Below are 22345 nucleotides of genomic sequence, written 5' to 3'. Positions count from 1 at the left end.
ATCACAGATTTATAACTACAATGGACATTATCTGTGGATAGCAAATTCCTGACACTAATGAGTTCACGTTTTCCGTGTACGGAATTTCTGCTTGCCTTTTCATAGTGTTAATGGCTTTCAAGCCAATTCTGAAACAGACAGATAAATCCCTCCCCGTGTTCTCGATTAAGCAATCACTTGGCTATTTCCCCAGAGTGACAATTAACAGAAGTTTGGAAGGATGACTGAGGACATCAAGGCAATTTATAGAACCTTCTGGTCAGGGATGCAACATTACAAATGTGAAGGGGGTGGGGTGGGGGGGGGGAAGACTTTCTGGAAAGATATGTTATTTTTTTTTTTTACAACCAGCAGGGGTGCAATATTTTTTTCCAACCTTAAAATCCGTTTCTCTGCTTCCTTTGCAATGCAGGATTCTTTTCTCTTAAATTTTGGTTTTGCACGATTTTTCCCCGTTTTTGGACTCCCCAATCCTCTTTAACACTTCTAATGGTGCATCCCTAACGTGCTGCTCATTTACAGTGTATCACTCGCAGAGTCTGTGGGGATGAGATCACACAGAGTGGGTGTGGTCAAACCACTTGCACAAGGGTGGGGCTATTCAAAGGGTACACTATCCTCTCAATCACTATCATAAAGAACGATAAAATTCATATTTTCTAGCTGCCCTAGCCCATTCCTTTACTCCCAATTAGCTGTCACCCCAACCCTAGCTTCGCGAGGTTTTGCGAGACATGTATTTCTAGAACCCCGCTAACTCAAACTCCCAAGTGAAACCAAAAATACAGTAGAACCCCGTCAACTACTGTCAAGGAGATTTGGCTGTACTTATTTTTGGCAGGAATACTTGATGGACCGCTCGACTAAAACCCGCTCTGCAGCTTGGAATAGAGCTGGCTGGGAACGTACTGAATACATTAGACGGTTAACTGGCTGGAACGTTTCTAAATGTCTAGTTTGATGAGATTTTTTGTTAAAACACTGGTTCTAGCCGGGTAAAAAATGTCTCGTTAGTTTTTCCTGCTTGTCAGGACCCCTGTCAGGCTCGTAAAAAATCGTATTTGACTTTTCGCTCTAACACCGTCTTTACCAATGAAATTTGAAGGCAAGTAGCGCGCCAGGATGTCAAACTATTTTACACAGAACATGACCAGCGCTTTTCTTCCACTCAAAAAGGCCGTAAAATACGAAATAGGCCTCTACACACATTTTTGTCCAATAAATTACCCTCTTCGGGAAATTTGGAATATCCTCCCAATTTTTCAGTGACATTCACGGAAAAGATTTCGATTTTCCTGAGTTTTAATATCATGCTGTGCCGTAATTATTTCATGTTTCCCTGACATTTTTCCGAAAATTTCTCCAGATTCGCGGAGGAATTTCCTGCGCAACATGCCCTTGATCTTGGATACCTAAGGGTTGTAATCCTCCCTGCGCGTAAATGTATTTATTGGAGTTATATTTTCAAGGGAACGTGTTTAATGTACAGAATTGGCTTAAAGGCTATGAATTGTACACGATACCCGTCGACAATTTGACAAGGACATGACAAGCGACATAAATGAAACGCTTCTTTCCCTGCGATGTCTTCAGGCGGATTGCCAGCCTTATATCAAAATAGTTGAAAAAGAGAGAAAAATACAACCGACTGCGGTACCTCTGGACACTTTGCCGGCGCGTTGTACCATGACGATGCACCACGAGATTTCGTCCCGCGGTTCGCTTATGCCAGCTGGAGATGGTTCCGCGCTGCTTTCCGATACCTTGTCCCCGACAAGACAGCGAGGGAGAGAAAAGTCGGCCCCTAGACCAAATGAGACAAATCCCTTTCGTTGGCACCTCAGATCCACCTTACTGCCTTAAACTGAGGTTCAGCCATGTATATATATGACAATGTAGTAGTCATTTTGTCTTCCATGTGGTACGTTTTGAGGTTTGAGCATGCGCATGGGCTAAAACGATATAATGACAGAAGGATGACTCGTGGTCAAACGACCTGTAGTCTTGGAGGTACTGCTAGTCTTGGGCTCCTTTTACCTTATTTCATTCTTACCATTTTTATCGCCGTTTTCCCGAAAACGATTGCTCCTTCGATGGATTGTTGGCATTGGGGAATCAGATCGTCACTCGTAAGAGCTCTGTGAAAGCCGTTGCTATTTTTCTGTGAAAATGTGCCACGTCTGTTACTACAACAACTCAGATGCTACCTTTCGCCTCTTGATGTCTGGTGACAACCCTGGACCAGTTTCTGCTTCGACTGCTGGTAAGATCAATTGCCTCGCGATGACTGCCACATGGTAGTGTAAATTTATCACAAAGACAGCACAACAAACTGGCAATCCGTGTGTAAGCTTCATCGCTTCCAGGACCTGGTGTACGTCGAAAACTCTGACGTCATATGTGCCAATGAGACATGATTGAACCAAAATATCAGCAACTCTGAAATATTGCATTCTGGCTTTATAATATTTAGGAGAGATCGGTCTGATCGAGATGGTGGTGGAGTTCTTATCGCAATCAAAACAGCCTCCTTCAAAGCTGTCAAAGAATTTAAACCTGAATCGGAAGCTGAGCTGCAACAGCTTGAGACCATTTTTTCCAAAATCACTACGCTTAGTTACTGGTCAAAGAATTTTATTCTGTTTTTGCTATAGGCCACCCAATGAAGACCCAAGTTGGATGGATGTATTCAATAATTTTCTGCATGAAGTTTGTTACCAGTTCGACAATATGGTAATTTCGGGTGATTTTAATTAATTTGTCAGACATCCTCTGGGACTCCAGGGCATCGGGTGTCAACGGACTTGCCTTTATTGAAACCGTTCACGACCACCTCTTGGCTCAACTCAATAAAATACGCACTTGTGGCAACAACATACTTGACCTTGTAATCACGAGCCTGCCGAACCGTGTCAATGTAAACGACCATGGTTCAGTTGACCTTATCGAAGGCCTTAGACATATCCATTTAGATCATGTCCACCTGTATTCCGTCGTCTAGTAGGGAGCCCACGTGGTCCAAAACTTTCAAAAGGTTGGAATCCATGGAATCCATGTTGGCAATCACTCACCACCTCGTATAGTCTATCTTTGAAGTGTTACGCGTCGCTCCAAGACTTGGTTACCAGTGACGGTAAGGGGATGGGCCTGTAATGTCTGTGCACTCAACCTCACCCTGTTTAAAAACAGGAGCAACGTTAGCTTCCCGTTCCAGTTCTATGGCAAAAAACAGTGCTTAATGACTTGTTAAACAGCTTACAAAGAGATGGTGCAATTACAGAGACTGTTTCCCTAAGAAGTTTTGCTGAGATTTTATCTGACAGGTCCTGTGGCTTTCGTGACATCAATACAAGGCCTCTTCGAGCGCCGGTTGGACTTCGCTAACCGTGAGAGTTAATTCCGACAAACAATCAGTACTGCCTGCTACAAAAGTTGCACGAGTTCGGATTTAGAGGCAGCGTCTTGCAGTGGTTTAGCTCTTACCTGATAGGTCGCTACCAACGTGTAGCAGTGCTGGGTGAAACCTCTGATCCTCTACCTTTCAGCTCCGGAGTACCTCAGGGCTCCAATTTAGGCCCGATGTTTATCCAATATTTTACTATTTTATCCAATAGTTTAAGAACGTACAATGTATTAAGGTCAAAGCAAAGGCTGAGATCGTCGTTTCCATAAATTAAACACGTCAATCAGTTATGTTCTGACATTTTGACTGAGTTTACTGCTCGACTTTTTTAAAACATACCACGTTAAAATAGGGAGTAGAAGTGAGTCAAAAAGTGAAAAAGTTTATTAGTAATATCATTTGGTATTTTTGAGAAATCAAGAAAGCAAAGTATCGCAAAAAGGAATGGTCTTGTTTTTTATTTAGAGTTAATTTCAGATTCGTTGAAGTTGCCATTTGAAAAGAATTTTATTCCAAAAAAGGTGAAAGACTAAGTAGGTGAGCAAGTGCACGCGAAGCACGAGGCGAGCTTGACGCGCGCGGTCCTTGCCCGTGACGCGCGGGTTTTGCACTCTCGTTCCAGTCTGTGCGCGGAAGCGATGACGTATCTTTTACCCTGTTGTTCTCAGTGTTGTTGGCCGCTTGTTTCGGCTTTCGGACAAAAAAAAAGCGCGAAGAATGCTTATCCCAGAGCTACTAAATAGTTGACACTCTTCCTCCTTAGATGGCATTATAAGGAAGATCGTTATAAGTACGTAGGAATACGAAGGAGGTTTTCGTGACAAGCGGGGGGATTATCAGGTCAGGTTAGATAACTGTTCATTTGGAAGTCAGCTGGACCACCGCTTGAACCACGCCACCACTTTGTCTTCAGAGAAAACATGGCTAAAAACGGCGAGGAACTAGAGCTGAAAGATTCTGCAGGTGATGGAAGTAAAACCCCCGTTTCCCCGAGTCGGCAGCCCACGAATTATGACTCCTTGAAAGAGCTCAATGCCAACAATGGTAAGCTAACTATTAATTGTTTGTAATCATTAAGTTTTCATAAATAAGAATAATATAATTGCGCGGTTAAATGTGACTGTTTGTTTACATGTGGCTGCAGTTTACCCCGGTCACTGTGCTGGATTGAGAACGAACGAAATGAAAACTCATTCCTCTGTCATGTAAATTAAACGCAATATGTTGACTGTTCATTTCACATTCCTTTTTGTTTTGACCGTTTCTTGGAGAATAAAACTCACACCTGCTAGAAACTCCCAACATAGATGCTTTGTTAAGTTTCCACCTTGCGGTGTAATGAAAGTCACAATCTTGTTAATCACAGGCCTTATATAATATATACAAGAGAGAAAATAAGGGAAGGGCATGAGTTGCACCCTATCCACACTAATGCATTTTAATTGCATTCGATACAGAAAAAATGCTAGTCTGAAATGTCAGCCGTCTCCTCCCCCTAACCCACAGGGGGCTTGGGGAGGAGACAGCTGACATTTCAGAAAAAACGAATGCACTCCTTATTGTGTTTGGAGTCAAGATTATATGGGACAATCAACGAATGAATGAATAGATCATCAGGGATGCGCATCTGGCATCCCATGCAGATTTTGCTGGCGGATGACATCATCTCCAACTTGGCAAAAGAGAGAGAGGGAGCTGGGATCAAGATCATTGAACACGCTCTTTAATCTTTGATCATTGCTGGTTAACAAGTCTACTTTCATCTTGACAAAAATACAGCCAAATGTTATTGTCTACATAAGTGTTCCTATTGAAAATGCTAGTGCACTAGCATTTTCACCATTTCACACTAAATTGCTTGTAAAGGATAAAAACAGCTGGGACCTTGGGTTGTGCAGGTGTAGATGCTCGGATTAAGACTGGAAGTGACATATTTTGATGCTATTTACATTCTCTGTTTTCAAAAGTGTCCATTTTGACCTGTCCACACTAAAATCACTTTTGAAACCACATTTGAAAGGCTCTGCTTTCTGTATTTTTGCACAGTTTATGTCACCACACAGGAAAAGAAGATCTTAGTCAAAAATGTACTTTTATTCCTAATTTTCTTTAGAGCTTTTTTTCCTGTGTGATGAAGAACCAGGCAACAATACTTCTGTATTAGGACTGAAATGGTCGAGGCTTGTTGAGGCGCTATGTGGTTCATCCACAACAGCTCAAGAATGAGTAGCTGTCCCTCGCAGATGCTCTTTTGGCTCGTTACACAATATTTCCTCCCCAACAAGACATCTGAGTGAATCACCTACCATAGTTACAAATTGGACAATCACAGTATAGTGATAAATGCTGTTGTTAAATTGGACTGCTTTTATTATTTCTGATATCTGAGTTTGCTCTCATGGCCAGATATAGAATGACTCAACCACATGCATGACCACTAGTTTAGAATATTTTTATGGCTGCCAAAAATAACCTATAACTATTGCATTTTTTTTTTTTAACATTTGTGGTTAGATTAAGTCTCCAAAACCACCACATTGTAATGATTCTAACTTTAGATTCCCTGCACTGGTCTGACCTCTCATAAGTAGAATCACTTCCTATAAGCAATAACATAGGCCTACCCAGAGGGGAGATTGCATTCCCTGTATTGTATGTGTTAGCTGGTTAGTCAAACTATGTGTACCATTACCAGTGGCCGGGCTTTACACTCAAGGATGTTTTGAACCCCCGGCAAGTTTAGTTGTTTTTGTGTTTACAAGGGTGAACAAGTTTTCCTTGATGTGTTTTCATTCATGATCAGTTGATAAGTTTTGGCAGTTTTTGAAAGAGGAGACTTGTCAATGACAAACTTGCTCTATTTTTGACTTTCCATTTACAAAAGTCATTGCAACTTGCAAAGGAAAAGTTTGCTAGTGTACAGTATAATAAATTATATAAGCTTTTGCAATCTATGCTTGCAGATTTAGTTGTGGCTCATAAAAGGTACTAAAACACTGTTTACCTTCTTTCACTTCCCTTTTGCCTTGTTTTACATAATAAATAAATCCAGTCTGTTCAGTATACAGTAATGTTATATCACAATGTGAGAGCCAATTGATTATGGTAAATTTCCTTCAGTGTTCACAATGTTATGATTGTTTTTTTTAGAAACTACTGGAGAAACATTCACCTTGTCTGATGCAGTGGAGGCAATTGGGATTGGGAAATTCCAGGTTCTTCTAATTCTAATGGCCGGGTTTGTTAATGTAAGCATTAAGTTTTATCCCTCCAAGTTTCAAGAGTACCTTAGCTCAAAACTAGAGAAATGCATTTGACAATAATTTTATTTCAAACAGCAGCACCTGACATTAAACTCTAAAACATTATCTTTAAAAACTGGGGTATCAAAGTTTTAAAACTTGGTCCCTAAGCATTAATTCCAGAACTCAGGTTTAATAGACCATTTCCAAGTTGATTTGAACCTCATTATGAAAGCGAGGCTAAGTGCAAAGTTTTTGTTATGAAAATTAGTTATTCATTCATATGTGAACAAAACTAATTTTCATATGAAAAGTTTTGCACTTAGCCTCGCTTTCATAATGAGGTTCACAGCAACTCGGAAATGGCCTATTTGTCCACTTCAGTTCAGTAGTTTGAAAGCTGATTTAATGTCTTATCCAAGACTAAGAGTTTCTTCATTTCTCTTACAAAGAAAACTCTTAACTCTTATAAAAAAGATTAAGAGTTATGGATGCATGTTGGTAAGCGGTGACGGAAAACTCTTCTGAAAACAAGCATGCTTAATCGGCCAAAAGCACCCCCAAAACGGTAAATAAATGCGGTTAACAGTAAACTTACACAAAAATCATCAAAAATGCGACTCTGGAAAACTACTACTTGCACACACCATAATCGTACACGTAACTATGCTCATGAATTTGAAATGTCTCTAAGCGAGCACGCACAGGCCTGCACTGACAGCACGTTATTCTAGTTCAGTTACTGTCTTCTTAACAATGCCTCTCAGACATCTCTCCTAGATTTATGATGGACCTGTAGCTTTTGAGCATTAGACAACTAAACTAAGGCATTAACTAGAATCATCCTATTGCTTGCCTTTTTTGGTACATTGTCTTGTTTTTTGTTAAGGTTTTAAAAGATATTTATTTAATAATAGTGCATTTTAAATTGAATGGGTGAGTGCACAACCAACCTAAATGACTTTTCAGATAGCCTTTTGTTGTTTTAGCTCACATTCTTTGGTGTTTTTGAATTCCTTCAGGAGACATTGCTCCGATGTTTTATCCACTGCTTTGCCCTTGGTGTTGTGATAAAAACAGCAATCTTGTCCATAATCATAGGTTTTTGTTGTACATGAAACGCAAAACAGCAGATAAAACATTGGAGTAACATGTCCTGAAGGAATTCAAGGCCATGTGCTAAAACTCTTGTGAATCTGAGCTTAAACAACAAAATGTGACCTGAAATGCACTATACATGGGTTTTGCCCCAAGCCCTTCAATAATCATGCATATGGTGCATTAATTTACAGTATCTGAAACAATATTTAATTTTATAATATGTTTTATTTAAATTACTCATTTTCAGATGTGTGATTCCTTGGAGCTCTTGTTGCTTGCTATCATGGCACCAGCGATTCACTGTTTGTGGCATTTGTCATCTTGGGAAGAGGCATTCATCACAACAGTAAGTGTTGACAGTATTGTACTTGGTATACAGTTACATGAACCGAATGCTGGGTATAACACCTTGCAATGGACAGGTGTCTAGGGTAGAAAAGCGCTGTGTGTGTTGAAAGGCTCAAGCAGATCGAGATTGTGGACAGTCTAAGTCAACAGGGATTTCGCGCAAAACGGAAGGAGAAAATATTATGGAGAATTTCTGAAGGTTGTTCCATGCTCATTCATGTATTCTTCCTTAATAGCGATCCAAAGTCATTCGGCTGTTAAAATCGTTGTACAACGGGTGCCAGACATTTAGACACCAAAAATAATTATTAATGACAAAAATTAATCGCTGCAAAGGAAGACATGCCTGTGTGGCACAGTGGTATCCAACGTAGAAAAACTAATTTTTTTCTTTTTCTTTTTCGCTTTTGAAAGCCAACCACTCCAAAGGCTCCAAAAATTTGTCAAAATTTAAACTCACTTCAAAAATACAAAACTTATGAAATGTTTCAAAAGTTTAGGGACTATTGCCTCAAACTATTCATGAAGCTCAATCTCGCTGAGGGGAACAGCTAAAAAATCTTAAGTTTATTAAGCCTTTATGGCTTTCTTGTTAAATACGGTTTATATTTCAATTCCTGGGCCAACCAAACACAATGCCAACAATGCTTTATACTTTCAGGGTCCCACTTCATTCCCGCATGGCATCGACAAATCCTTGTAGCGTAGTTTGATGCAAGTACTGCGTTACGTTTACCACTTTTCACTTCTGCATTCATGAGTTCAGGCTCACTGAAGAGCCCTTGATTTGTTATAATTTGTAACATTTCTTGTTGTGTTGACAGATTGTCTTTGTTGGTATGGCTGTTGGTTGTCCTGTGTGGGGTTGGCTTTCTGACATTTTCGGAAGAAAAAGTGTAAGTGAAGTTTTAACATTCATTCTCACTAAATATTGCAGATATCAAATGCAGTGCTTGAACATTCTAGTTTGATACTGAAAAAAACTTTTGTTGCATAGATGATCATTGTGTGGTTGTAGAAAAATTAATATCCTTCCCCCCCCCCCCCCCCCCCCCAGAATTTCCAAAATTGTTCCATTTAGTCCTACCTATCCCTGGGGAATTCTTTATTGGTAAAAAAAAACCAACTTACTTGAAACAACATTAAACTTTAGCTGCTAGTTATGTTGTTTATGCCTGTTTATTTTGAAGACATTCAGCCACACATTTCCAGTCATGTTAACGTTCTTTCAATCTTGTCAAGAGAACCTATGGAAAATGCCCTTCATGTAGACCCCCTCTCTGTTAGATATTAGGGAGCTAAAGCACAGACATTCATGAGCCACGGATGGCAACCGGAAGTCAAATATTTCCTTTTTTTGGCGTTGTTTTGCTTTTTACCATGGACAGGAAAAGTTCTTGTTGGTGACTGTGGCTTGACGTTACAAATGCTGTGGTGTGAAAACTCTGCAAAAAGGAAAACATTCAATTTTTGGTTGCTGTCCGTTGCTCAAAAACGTCTGTGCTTAAGTTCCATATTTATAACTTTGAACCACCTACCCCAGGGATTCTTGTGACCCTCAGTGGGAGAGGGAGAGTTGTTTTTTTTTTTTAAAGAATCATGCATTTTCTTGGCTTCAAGTTCGTTTCAATTTGCTTATTTGATTTTTGTTTCATAGATGGTTATTATAAGTGCCTGCTGGTTGGGTTATTTTGGCTTCATTAGTTCATTTTCACCTCATTACATTTGGATTGTAGCCCTGCGCTGCTTGGTAGGAGTTGGTATCGGTGGTATACCAATCATGTAAGTGTCAATAGCAGTGCTTTATCATGGATTCCTCAAGGTAAAAAGTTGTGACATTATAGGCACAATGGGAAAAGGAGGCCTCATCTTTAATTTGCTGACTTTTTCTTTAAAACTATCACTTGACATTAGAACCTTGTTGCATAAATTCAGTGCATTCCTGGTAACTTGAGTCAAAGCTGAAATCCAGGACCCAGTTGTTCAAAGCCTGATTAAACTAATCCTGGGTTAACGTGAACTTTGATTCGAGTTTAATTACTGATCAATAAAGATTCTTTAAAAAAGATTTTTGTTCCACAGCTTAAACTTAGACTTTTCTTTACTATTAGCTTCAAATTAGCTTATAAAAACATTTTTAATCCTTGAGGTCTTAACATTGGTTAACTTTTAATCGGTGATTGATGTTAATCGGCTTTCGAACAACCCGGCCCAGTTGTGAGAGGACATGTTTAATCTACACTAAATCATGATATAGTATCATAATTTATAGTGACCATTTATTAATAATTTTTGGAAAATTGGAAATAATTAAATAATTAAATAATTAAATGATAATTAAATAATTAATTTAATAATTTTTGGAAATTGGAAATTTCAATCAGTACCCTTAACTTCTATGGTTTATCCAATAGTTCTAGGAAGCCTATAGTTAATAAGCCCCCGGCTTCTATATAGGCTTCCTAGCCTTTAACACATTTAATATTGTAAATAGTCAAGTATGAATATTGTAATAGTAAGAATATTGTGTGTCGTCTATAATGTATTTATGTTGTATTTTTTTGTTAATGGCAAATAAATAAATTGAATTGAATTGGTTAATTTTTTGCACAGGTACACTCTCCTGATTGAGTTTTTACCCATCCATGTGAGATCGTACATCATTTTGTGTCTTGCGGTAAGTAGTAGTAGATATACACCAGAGGACCTGTAGAGTTCCAAGAGGAGTTGTCCTTGTGTAACCAGTAGAAAGGCAATTTATGCTCAATTGTTTCGGGTACCATCGCAATCTGATACCTTTTCCTCCTCTTGTAATTTTCATGTTGCAATAAATAATTAGTGTGTGGTAAAGTAAGCCAGAAACTGAGTCAAAATGCTTAGCATTGGGAATCACTTATAATTTCAAAAAGGGCTTGGGTCGACTGACCTATGCTACTTTCTAGATTGCTTTTTGTTCGGATTCACCAGCTATTTTGCAAGTGGCCTTTAATTAAGTCCTCAAGCAGGAAAAATTGGTGTTTTATCCGCTGCTTTACGCTTTGTCTTGTGATAACAATGGAAATCTAGCCCATAATGATGGGTTTTTCTCCAAATGAACTGCAGCAAAGCAAAAAGATCTTAGGGCAACCTTTTCTAAAGGAATTGAGCCTGCCCACATGCCTGACAATGTAATTTTAATTTTAAACAGTGATCAACCAGGGTCACATTTTTGATTGGACCTAGCAACAAGCATTTCATCTCATATGTCACATTTCCCCAAATCAGACCAAAGATTCAAGGAAAATATTGTTCTAGTAATGATGATTCCTTCTATTGCCCTTTGATGCATAATTTACAAATTAAGCGTATGGCTTCTCCTGTTTTTCAGTTCTTCTGGGCACTCGGATCAACATTCTGTGTCTGTGTTGCCCTTCTGGTGATGCCAACACTTGGATGGAGGTGGTTGACTGGAATTGCCACAGTTCCAGTGGTTATATTTATCATTTTATGCAGGGTAAGTACTGGTCAAAGGACAGTAATTAAGATTATGTGCCCGGTTGTGCAAAAGCCAATTTTAATGCTTATCCCAAATTAAACATTAACTGAGGTTTTCAGGTCGCTCATGAAAAATGTTTTTCAATTAAAACTAATTTTAAGTTAGACATAAAGAATAGTCTAAGTCAAACCTGGGGAACTAAAGTCTTTTTGAAGAATCTTAGATTTGATTAGTAACTAAACTCGAATCATTAAGTTGGCGTTAGCCCAGGATTAGGCTTTGAACAACCGGGCGATTAAGATCTATTAACCCTTTAAGCCCCAATAGACCCTTCTCCAAAATGGTGGCTGAAAATTCAAATAAGTTAAAATTAAAAACGTATACCAGTACTAGAAAGAGCACTTTTGCTTTAGTAACCCTGCAAAGTTTCAGCGTAACAGGTGTAATATCAGCTGAGAAACTGTAAGTTGAAAAATGGAAAATTTATAGACGTTTGTATGACTGGGGGTATGACGTATACCCCCAGTCATACAAACGTCTGTAAATTTGTCAAATTTCATCTTACATTTCCTAAACTGATGTAACACCTACATGTAATATGCTGAAACGTTGCAAGGTTACTAAAGTAAAGGCGTTCTTTCCAGTGCTGGTATCAGTTTTTCATTCAGTTCAATTTTAACTCATTCAGATCTGTTGCTGCCATTTTGGAGACGGGTCTATTTCTAAATACATATTAATTTTCACCTCACTGCTCTTTATGGTACCACATGGAGAAATTTGTTTCAGCATCAAGATGGCTCATCTTGGTGATCATTTCCTTTATTCTCCTGACCTGTTTGTTTGATCAATTAGTGATATTGTAAGGAGAAATAATATACTGGTCATCCCACATGTAACTGAGTACATGTAGAAGGCAAGAGGAATGGGATATTGGCCTCAATGAAGGGCCAAATATTTTTGCATCTAATCCCTGCTTAAAATTTGTCATGACAAACAGTACATGTATTTTATTGTGCCACCATTTTTTAAACTTAACACGGCTGGAAAATACTCAATAAGCCGTGACATAGTGAATCAACAGATGCCAGTCGTGTGGAGGGGCGGCTGTACACAGGCTAGTGTGGAACTGGATGACTTTACTTTTTCACCATCAGCTCATCGTAAAGTCGTGTTCATTCCCTTTTAAATTTAAAGCTCTGCCCTACACACATCAGCTTCCAAGTTTGTTTAAGTGGTTTTTTTGCTTATTTTTTAGTGGTTGCCAGAGTCTCCTCGGTATCTTATTGCCGCTGGTGAAAAGGAGAAGGGCTTGGAAGTGCTTCAGCGCATGGCAAAAATAAATAAATCTAAGCTTCCTCCAGGAACTCTCATAAATGAGACTGAGGTAAAGTTGAACCTCTCTCTACAGACACATCTTTATCATGGATAGTTTAGTTTCATTGATCCCTGCCGGAGAACATCACCTTTACCTTTGTGAGAAGAACACCTAGTTCCCAATATGGAGACACAGTTCTATCCTTTTGGTACTCTTATTAAAGGGTTGTTTAACCGTATATACAAATATACTTTGTAAAATATAATTTTCTTCAGAGTAGGCTGGTGTGTTGGAGGATAATGAAAGAACTGATTGTCCAGAATATGAACAGTTAATGGCGAAATTTTGAAGACAGTCTTTCAGCCAAGGGCATGATCATCCAATATACTAGCAAGAAGAAAAGGAGATTTGTTTATTTTATAAAGCTACCATTACCGTAGTTTTTCAGTTACAAGGCACACTTGATTATAAGACACCCCAAAACTTAAGAAAATGACCATGTCAAGTTCTCAGATGGAAAGTTTCATGAAATTACTTGAATATAAGACGCATTATGTATTTTAATGATTCACGCTTGTTCAACAAGGGAGGAAACTATGTTAACGCACATAAAGTAAAACGAAAAGTCACTCTTTAATGATAAATGCAAACACAGAGAACAAACTAAACAATTGCTACTGGTAAATACAAATTTTTTTTTAATGTTCATAAATATTCAATGATCCGATGTTTTGTTTAAAAGTGACACTCAGCTGATCGAATGTATCTCAGTTGAAAAACTTTTGAGTAATTTCTGAAATGTGGGTGGGTATTTTATTGTGGACTCAAAAGACAAACCAGGCAGTAAATCTCATGGTGTGATTGCTAATAAATAAATGCAAACTGACTAGTCAGGCTTGATTTGATTTTATCACCTTGTGGTTAGATTTAAACAGTATAAACCTTTCTTTGCTACTTTCTTGTAAAAAAAAATCGGGAGACAAAACATTATTAATAATTTAACCTGAATGTTTTTTCCACTCCATTTCTTTTCAGAATGTCAAACAAGGAAGCTTTCTCGTTCTCTTCAATGCAGAATATAGGTTTACAACTCTACTTCTGTGGCTAAATTTGTAAGTAATAACTAATTATATTTTTTAAAAATAATTTTTGATGCTGGTCTTAATATGAACCATGTATATACATGTATCATTAATATTCTTTTGTTGGTGTTGATATTTTGCTGTTACATTGTACAGGGCTATTCTAAGGGTTTGCCTTGTATGGGGCCTTGATCTCTCTTGTAAACTATCTAAACGTTATCATTCCTATCTTTTTTATTTTCATCTCTTTTATTTCATATTTGTATTATACATGTAGAGGTATATTTCTAGCCATAAACAAATATTTCAAAATAATAATTTTATATATGACAGCTGTTGAGCAGCGTTAATACATACACATACTTTTATGTGGAACTGTTAATTGTCATGCTGCATAGTGAAGGTAGTTCTAACTTTTAAGTGTGGGGATCAAATCCTAAAGTATGGCCATTCAAATGAAAGCTACTGAGCAGTACCTTCCTGTGGTGCTGTTTATTATGCTGTACAAGGTGGCTCTAAGTTTTGAGTCTGTGAACGAAATCCTAAATGGTGACCATTCAATAATGCAGTCATTGAATAGTACTTTCAGCTGTGCTGTTTCTAGCCCTGTACCAGGTGATTCTGACCATTGAGCCTGTGGATAAAATCTTAAAGTGTAACCATTCAAATCTCTGAGGGCTATTTGTTTTTCCTTACTTTTCCAAGTAAAAGTTTCAGTTTTAATTTACAAGGCCTGATGTATTTGTCCTATGATTCTGTGTTATATGGCAGTCTTAATATACAATAACGATAGTCTGTGTGCGTAAAAATTTTAAGCTGCCTTTTCTCTCAACAGGTTCACTTCTGGATTTTTGTACTATGGTGTGGTGTTATTGACAACACAAATTTTTCAGCAAATAGGAGTGGACGAAAGTATCTGTGATACAAGTACTGGAACTTTTGTAGTCTGTATAATTTATTCTTTTAAAAAATTAAAAAAAAACAGCACAATATTGTGCTTATTGTAATTCTAATATTTAGTGATACATAGCCTTTAGGCTAAGATAATTATTCATCACATACTTACTATATATTTAATAATTAACACTCCTGAATACAATATGCAAACATCAGACCATTTGCTTGGGTGATCGACCTGTAAAAAACAAGTGAACATAAACTTCAGTTAGTTGATCATTTGGAGATTACTGTACAACATTATCATCATCACCACCATTGTCGTCATTGTCATCATCATCGCTATCATTATCGCCTTCACTACTCATGGGCACCACCAACCCCACCACTACTACCATTGTCATCATCATGATCATTGTGTTCATCATTATCTTCATAATCATCATCAGTATCATCACCATTATCACCAATACCACCACCATCATTATCACTGCCATCATTGTCATCATCAGGAAATACAATGCAGGATCAACATAACGGTAATCAAAAGTGGTTTTTGTGGCCCTAATGAGTTAACTAAAGTGAATCACTTGCTGCATTCTCTTTAGCCAATGGGTTGAATCTCATCTCAGCAAACCAAGCCAGATCTGCTTTCTAAGTCTTACCCAGCAGTTTCCATTTATTTAGTACAATAAATAAAGGCACATGTATGCTAAGCTAACATTTCCTCTTGTGTTCGTTCTTTTTGTCAGAGGGCCTATCGACTTCCGCAGTTACATGTGGCTGCAAACTGCTCACAGCTGAAGACTATGTTAGTCTTCTGTGGACCACATTTGCTGAGTTTCCTGGTAAGTGTCGGGTCAACAAACCCTTTGGAAACACCACTGAAGAATGACTGGCATTAGAATTTGTTCAAATAAGGCGTGCAGTCATTTGGTCATCAACTCAGATGCTCTCCCATTAACCTTCAAGAAGATGTAGGGAAGTGAGGGTATTTTTTTTTTTAATGCTAGTACAAACATTTACAACAACATTATGATAACTATCAACCAATTATTATCAACGATTTACAAATACTGGAAGGAGGGTATGATCACAGGTTACTCTCCTGTCAACTCTGTGACTTGACCAACCAAACCCTCTCTCACTTTGGTTTCTTGTCATAAGCAGGCAGCCTTCTTCTTCTGTGTAAAGTAAACGTGAGAGTGACAGCACTTGAACAGAACAAAACAAGATTTCCAAATCGTTCATTTGACTAAGCCAGCTTTCATGTACGTACTATCATCAACTCCCATGAACTGTCTTTATATAACCCTTGCCAACTCACATTAAGTCCTGTTCACATTATTTTGCACCTGGCTATAACGGCTGGTTACCTCAGACTGTCATGTATCAGTCTGACCATACTGTAGAGGGGGAAGGCTTCTAAAGCAAGTAGAAATGATGGTGTCTAATCTGCTCTGTGGAGGTAAAGGAATGATGAAGAAATAATGAAACCTGGCTTGTGAGTAGAGTTTTCCAAAATGTAGCACAAATGAGGTATTCAGTGCCCCATTGTTGGAAAAGCAGCAGAACAAAGACAGCCATGTTCATTTTCTGTTCTTGAAATTTAGTTGTTTGTTTGTTTGTTTTTTTCCAGGAATATTGTTAACAATGCTTTGTATGGAGAGACTTGGTAGGAAGAGAACTCTGGCTGGAGAGTTCTTGTTGATAGCTGCAAGTCTTTGTCTCATGTTTATTTGTACGGATAGGTAAGGAAAACTTGCGTAATCTTTGAGTTAAACTTGAGCTTGCTTGCAGGATTTCCCACAACAGACTTCAGGGCTTGAGACTAACTTTTTAGCTCACTAGCCCAGTGGCAAGTAACAGTTCTGATTTTAGTAGCCAAAACAAACTTTTCATTAAATAACATGAGGCGAGAAGCAGATTCTCCCTTTAGCAAAAGGAAAACTCGGAAAAGTGAATTGTTTGTTTCCTTTGTAGCTTTTTCAACTTATTGAACATTTAATAAAAGCAGTGATTAGTCTGTGAAATCCGCTAACAAAATGTTTTAATTAGTTTCGCTCCCATGATTCGGGTAAAAATTCATTTTTATTTTACCTTGCAGTGAGCATTTACAATTTTTACTTGCTGAAATTTATGCCTAGTGAAAGCTCAAAACATACTAGCCAAAACTGAAGTTTTACTAGTCTGTGGCTAACTGGCTACTGTTAGTCTCAAGCCCTGAGTTTGAGTAAATGTTGAGATGGATAAAGAGGAGTTTTTTGTTCCAGTGAGTATGAGCATGAATTGCTTTCAGATGTCTAATGATCTCGCTCCTTTATTTCACAGGAATGTGATGCTGGTTTTTATCTTCATTGTGCGTGGCCTGTCCTTAGGTGTATTCCAAGGCTTCTTTGTTTATACGCCAGAGGTAAGCTATTCAATTTAGGTTGCTTATGTGTGATCAAACATGCTTAGGACAGAAATTGGTCAGTTTCACTACATGTGTTGATCCCTGCAGCTTTTGTTTTTCCTGTTTGGTTCTTTTGTTACAGTTTCAAATAAACGACTTTTCAAATTGATCATTGAAAGCAATTCTGATTTACTTTGATTTTGTTTTACTATCATCTGATTGTTTATTTCACCACACACGTTACTTTAGTTTTGGTTTTATGCCGCTTAGCTGATAACTGCGTCTGCTCTATTCATTGTAATCAATCGTCGTATGTTATCTGGTTACACTGTAGGTTTATCCCACAATAGTTCGTTCAATTGGTCTTGGCTGCTGCAGTACAATGGCTCGTATAGGAGCAATGTTAACACCATACATAGCTCAGGTGAGGGCCTCTACTTGCTTATGGTTACCGTGTCTGCCGTGTACCTTCAGGGCTGCCTCCATTTTAACGGATGTAGTGCCTCTCGGTTACATCACAGATACCCAAAACCCTATATTGAATTACAGTGCAACGAACTCAACCGGGGCCACCGATAAAACCGACACTTTGAAATTTAAAGAAATGTTCTCGTTTTTTATTGGTTTACAAGCTACCAAAGCCAGACTCCTTTGCTGTAAACGTGACCTGTGATTGGGTGATTAATGTTGGGTGGCCCCAGGCCAGTTGAGTTCGTTCCGCTGTAAAGCTTATAGAACTGGCTATTCTAAATATTTCATTGGATTTTTTAAGAAAATGAATTCCTGAGTTTTCCGCACAGTCGAAACTTGAAGGTCCAGATTGTCGTGCTAGAGTTCCAACTCAATGCGATTTTTTTATATATTTTTTTTATTTTGGAAATTTGTTTCTTTTTTCAAGGTCAGGGTCCCAAAGGTTAAAAAAAAACTTATGTGAGAAAAGAAGATCTTAGGAAGGACTATTGAAATTCAAAAAGAAAATTGGGGGTAACCCAGCAATTTTTAGAGATAATTCAGCTTCAATTTTGAAAAAAAAAAATTCCGTTTATCCGTTCATTGTTGAAAAATGCGTGGTTACCCCCGATTTTCTTTTTGAATTTAAAAATCCCCTGCTAAGATTTACTTTTCCCTCATAATCCTAAACTGTGCAGAACGTGCTGTACAGTACATTTGTATTAGGGGACACCGTCCTTAACTCTTTTAAATTTTAAATTTCTTTAGTATTTACAGTCATGACTTGAACTACACATTTCATATGCCTGGTTGAACAGCGTTTATGTCCTCTTTATTCCTGTAGGTGTTGGCCAGAATTTCATTTAACTTTTCAATTGGTGTTTATATTGCATTGAGTCTGATGGCTTTGGTCGCCACTCTGCTTCTTCCATATGAAACCAAAGGACGCCCCATGCAGGTTAGTAACTCAGTATATAAGTTTTGTGGGTAAAACCTTGCCCTCCTTGTTCCTAAAGAATGAAAACTACTGAGCAGTACATTCCAGTGGTGCTGTTTATTATGCTGTACAGGGTGGTTCAAACTTTTGAGTCTGTTGTTGAAATCCTAAAGTATGGCCATATAAAAGCAGTACTTTCCTGTGGTGCTGCTCATTTTGCTGTGCAAGGTGGTTCCACGTTTTGAGTCTATGCATGAAATCCTTAAGTGTCACCATTAAAATCAAACTTTCCTGTGGTTCTTTGGAAATGCTTGCAGCCTAAATTTTTCGATATACTCCCTTTTCCAGAATAATCTCGTACCCAAATTCATTCGACCAGCCGATAGCACACGAAAATGAAACCTAGTTACAAGACTGTTTCTGGAATACTCGGAATATATCCACTAGAAAACTTGCCCTTAGAATGTCAACCTATTTAATTTCATGCGCATTTAATTTTAATGTTTTGTAGTTTATGGATGCTCTGCCATGACTGAAAAGGGGGTTCCTTCTATGTTTACGGAAACACAAACGACTTAAAACAACGGAATAATGCAAATCCGAAACAGCGCAAAATAATAGTGGGTAGTTAGAAGTGTTGCGTGGCGACCCGAATAAAGGCTGCGAAGGAGTCTACGTACTGGGTAGACGAAAAAAAAAAACATGAATAAACTTTAATGTTGTTGTTGTTCTTTTTTTTTCTCACAGGAAACATGATCAGGCTAATAATTCTGGTGCAATCATATTTATTTCAATGTATTTAAAGTAATGTCGGTACGTTTTAGAAAATTAAGACCTTTATCGGGGCTTGTAAAAATGTATTTTTAGAATGTTTACAACTGCCGCATTATGGTACGGGTTATTCCGTAAATGTCAAGGTTTTGCTATGCAATCCTCTTATTAGAGGAAATATTTAAAGAAAACTAAATATAAGGTGTATTTTTCTCTTTGTAGTGTATTAATACAGAGAAATTCTGTATTTTAGTATAAAATAATATGATAGAATCTTACAAGCTAGAAACACTTTCGTATCAAAGGGATCTGTAATATTGTTATTTTGTCCATCTCTGTTTATATAAAGTGGACAAATTACCAAGTGGACTGCTTTTGGGCGTAGTAACTTTATTGTAGACTTACATAACCATTTATAACATTGGTAACTTTTTGTACCAATTCTTCGAAAAAGATAATATATTTTTGCGTGACGTCACGCAATCTCTTTCCTGCCGGAGAACGTCGGCGATGGAGGCTTCATTTCGATGTTATTGCATCATTTATACTTACTCTTAGAGCGTTTTATTTCGGGCATTCTGTGTATTCTGAAAAAGGAAGGCTCGGGTTCGCACAATGCACTTCAAGTCTGTTTTGCAATCGTTGTCCTTCGTAGCGACGGAAAAGGAAGAAACCAATGTGTCTCGGGCCCGATGAACATCTGAAATAGAGGCTTGTTTTTCATATATGTTGTTGTTGTTGTTGTTATTCCATGAGACAAGTGCTGGCCTGCAGCAGGGGTTCATGTGACAAGGTGGTTCTCCATGCAACAAGTCTGTTGTGTTGTCCTATGGCTAATACCCTGTGTGCTAGAGTTTTTTTTTTTTTTTTGCTCTGTTTCCGTTTCCGGTCTAAGCCAATTACTGTCCTTGTTATGGTCTAATGCATCAGTCAATTGAAACCCCGGCCCCCCGACCCCCGGGACGTAGCGTTGGCCTGTCTCCGGGACCAAGTAGACTGTTAAAAGCTCCGCATAGTAATTGACTGGTCCTCGTAGCGTGCGAGAAAAACCTCTGGTACCCAGGGTATATGGCTAAGTCTATTGCGCTGTTGCCTTAGGTCTATGGGTCTATACTAGATTGTTCAGTTCTCCTTTGGTGTTTGCTGTAATGGAAATCGGGACTTGGTATGTGGCGCTGCTCCATCTTCAACATGTTTTTGAATTCTCTCAAACCTCTTTTTAGGTGTGTTCCATGTTTTGTGTAAGCCCGGGACATTTTTAGTTTCTTATTTCTTTTTGTATTGGTAGTAGAGATAGATTCTAGTACGAGTACGAATTTTTTCCAATAGAGGAAGTGTGCGCACGAGTGAACCAGTGTCATTTTGGCGGGAAAACGAGATAGCCGTACGCGTGATCACTTTAAAACGAGTTTTTGTGAGAACGGTGTAGTGGCAAAAACAAGGCCTCGAAACGTAGGTGACCTCGTCTTTTTGGAATCACGAAAGGGCTTAGCTATCAAGTAAAAACCAAGCTTCCTGGAATATATCTCCTCTTGGTACTTCGCTAAAAAAACCTTAAAGTCAAATCTCGAAATTCGTATTCGTACTTCGTCTCGTACTAGAATCCGTGTAAAGGTTTCTATTTCTGTTGTTTGATGACTCAAGCCCGTTAGTTACCATGGTTACGATCGGACTCGTGCAAATGCTACCGTTGTGAAAACTTTCTCGGTATTTGTAGCTTATTTGATTAGAATGGTAAAATGGGGGGGGGGGGGAGTGGGGGTAGAAAGGCAGTAGTTCAGTGAGGCATATTAATGTGTTGGAAAACTTTATTAAATTTTCAAAGTGCTCTACAACAGTTCACTGATTGACTTTGGTAAGGAAATTCTTCTAAATAAAAGCGGGTTTATAACTTGAAACGCGTTGTTATTTGTTGTACCTTTTCAGCAGCTGACGACCCAAATTAGGACAGTTTTGTCATCGGTTGTCAAACCTCTTGTAATATTAATCTAGCCTTCCCTGGTAAAAATGGACGGAAGGTTAATTGACAAGACTACATCCTCTCGATCAAGGTTCTCGCATTCTCGTTGTTTTGTCGTCAGATTTCTCGTTATTCTCCGATTGTTGTCGGAAACGTTCGGTTCGGTGCCTCCTTTTGGTACGGCGCATACGTTCTGCACATCTCGAGAATGTCCGAGAAACTCAGGTTACGTTTCTTACGTACGGTACATGTTTTGCGTGCTTTGTGACTATGTGGGAAAAGCAGATCTTAGCAAGGACTATTAGAACCAAAAAGAACATGGGGGATAACGGCGCATTTTTTAGAGATAATAAAGCTTCAATTTGGAGCAGAATGCCATGCATTGTGCTGTATTTTACAGCTTCTTAGAATTACTGTTGCTTGATTATCTATGAAAAATGCGTGGTGATTTGAATTTTCTTTATGGATTCCAATATCCCTTGCTAAGATCTGCTTTTCATTATAGCCGTTAACTGATCAAAAATATTAATATATACAAATTATTGTTTATGTCATTTATGCATAATTAGTATCAATGACGTCACCTATGAATATTAATGTTTCATTTTGAGTCATTTTTTTTATAACTTCTGTCATTTATATTGATAATAGAGAACCTTACTCAATACGTATACATTAAAATGCCACGTTGATAAGAAGCAAACTATATTACACTTTTCTTCCAAGAACAAGCCATTAGAATATAAAGTGCAAAAATGTGGCAACTTTATAGTTCGTGAAATAGACAATCCAATCAGAAGATAACTTGATTGAATGTCTATCAACACATAGTTTTGATAAACATTCATTCATGTATCACACATAAGGAATATGAATATGATACAATATCTGAAGGGCAAGACAGGTAATAATTTGGACTTGAAATATGAATTGTTCAAAATCAGCTTTGGTTTTGGCATATATCAGGCA

At 38.1% G+C, this 22345-nt stretch overlaps 1 protein-coding gene across 1 annotated transcript; it reads left to right on the top strand.

Annotated features, from left to right (window-relative positions):
• Nucleotides 1-4038: 4038 nt before the first annotated feature.
• On the top strand, nucleotides 4039-21722 carry LOC146476629 (synaptic vesicle 2-related protein-like). Its single transcript, XM_085114504.1, has 16 exons — nucleotides 4039-4447; nucleotides 6554-6651; nucleotides 7994-8092; nucleotides 8919-8990; nucleotides 9752-9876; nucleotides 10708-10771; nucleotides 11462-11587; nucleotides 12825-12953; nucleotides 13920-13996; nucleotides 14802-14893; nucleotides 15616-15711; nucleotides 16503-16614; nucleotides 17195-17276; nucleotides 17593-17682; nucleotides 18553-18666; nucleotides 19393-21722. Exons 1-16 carry the CDS (start codon nucleotides 4324-4326, stop codon nucleotides 19399-19401), a joined length of 1509 nt encoding a protein of 502 aa, XP_084970630.1. The 5' UTR covers nucleotides 4039-4323; the 3' UTR covers nucleotides 19402-21722.
• Nucleotides 21723-22345: the final 623 nt, after the last annotated feature.

This window comes from Pavona decussata, unplaced genomic scaffold (genome assembly GCF_977016875.1).
Source record: "Pavona decussata unplaced genomic scaffold, jaPavDecu1.1 SCAFFOLD_76, whole genome shotgun sequence".
In the NCBI taxonomy this organism is placed as follows: Eukaryota; Metazoa; Cnidaria; class Anthozoa; order Scleractinia; family Agariciidae; genus Pavona; species Pavona decussata.
Note: the sequence above shows the minus strand (reverse complement) of the source record. Positions and strands in the feature narration are given on the sequence as shown.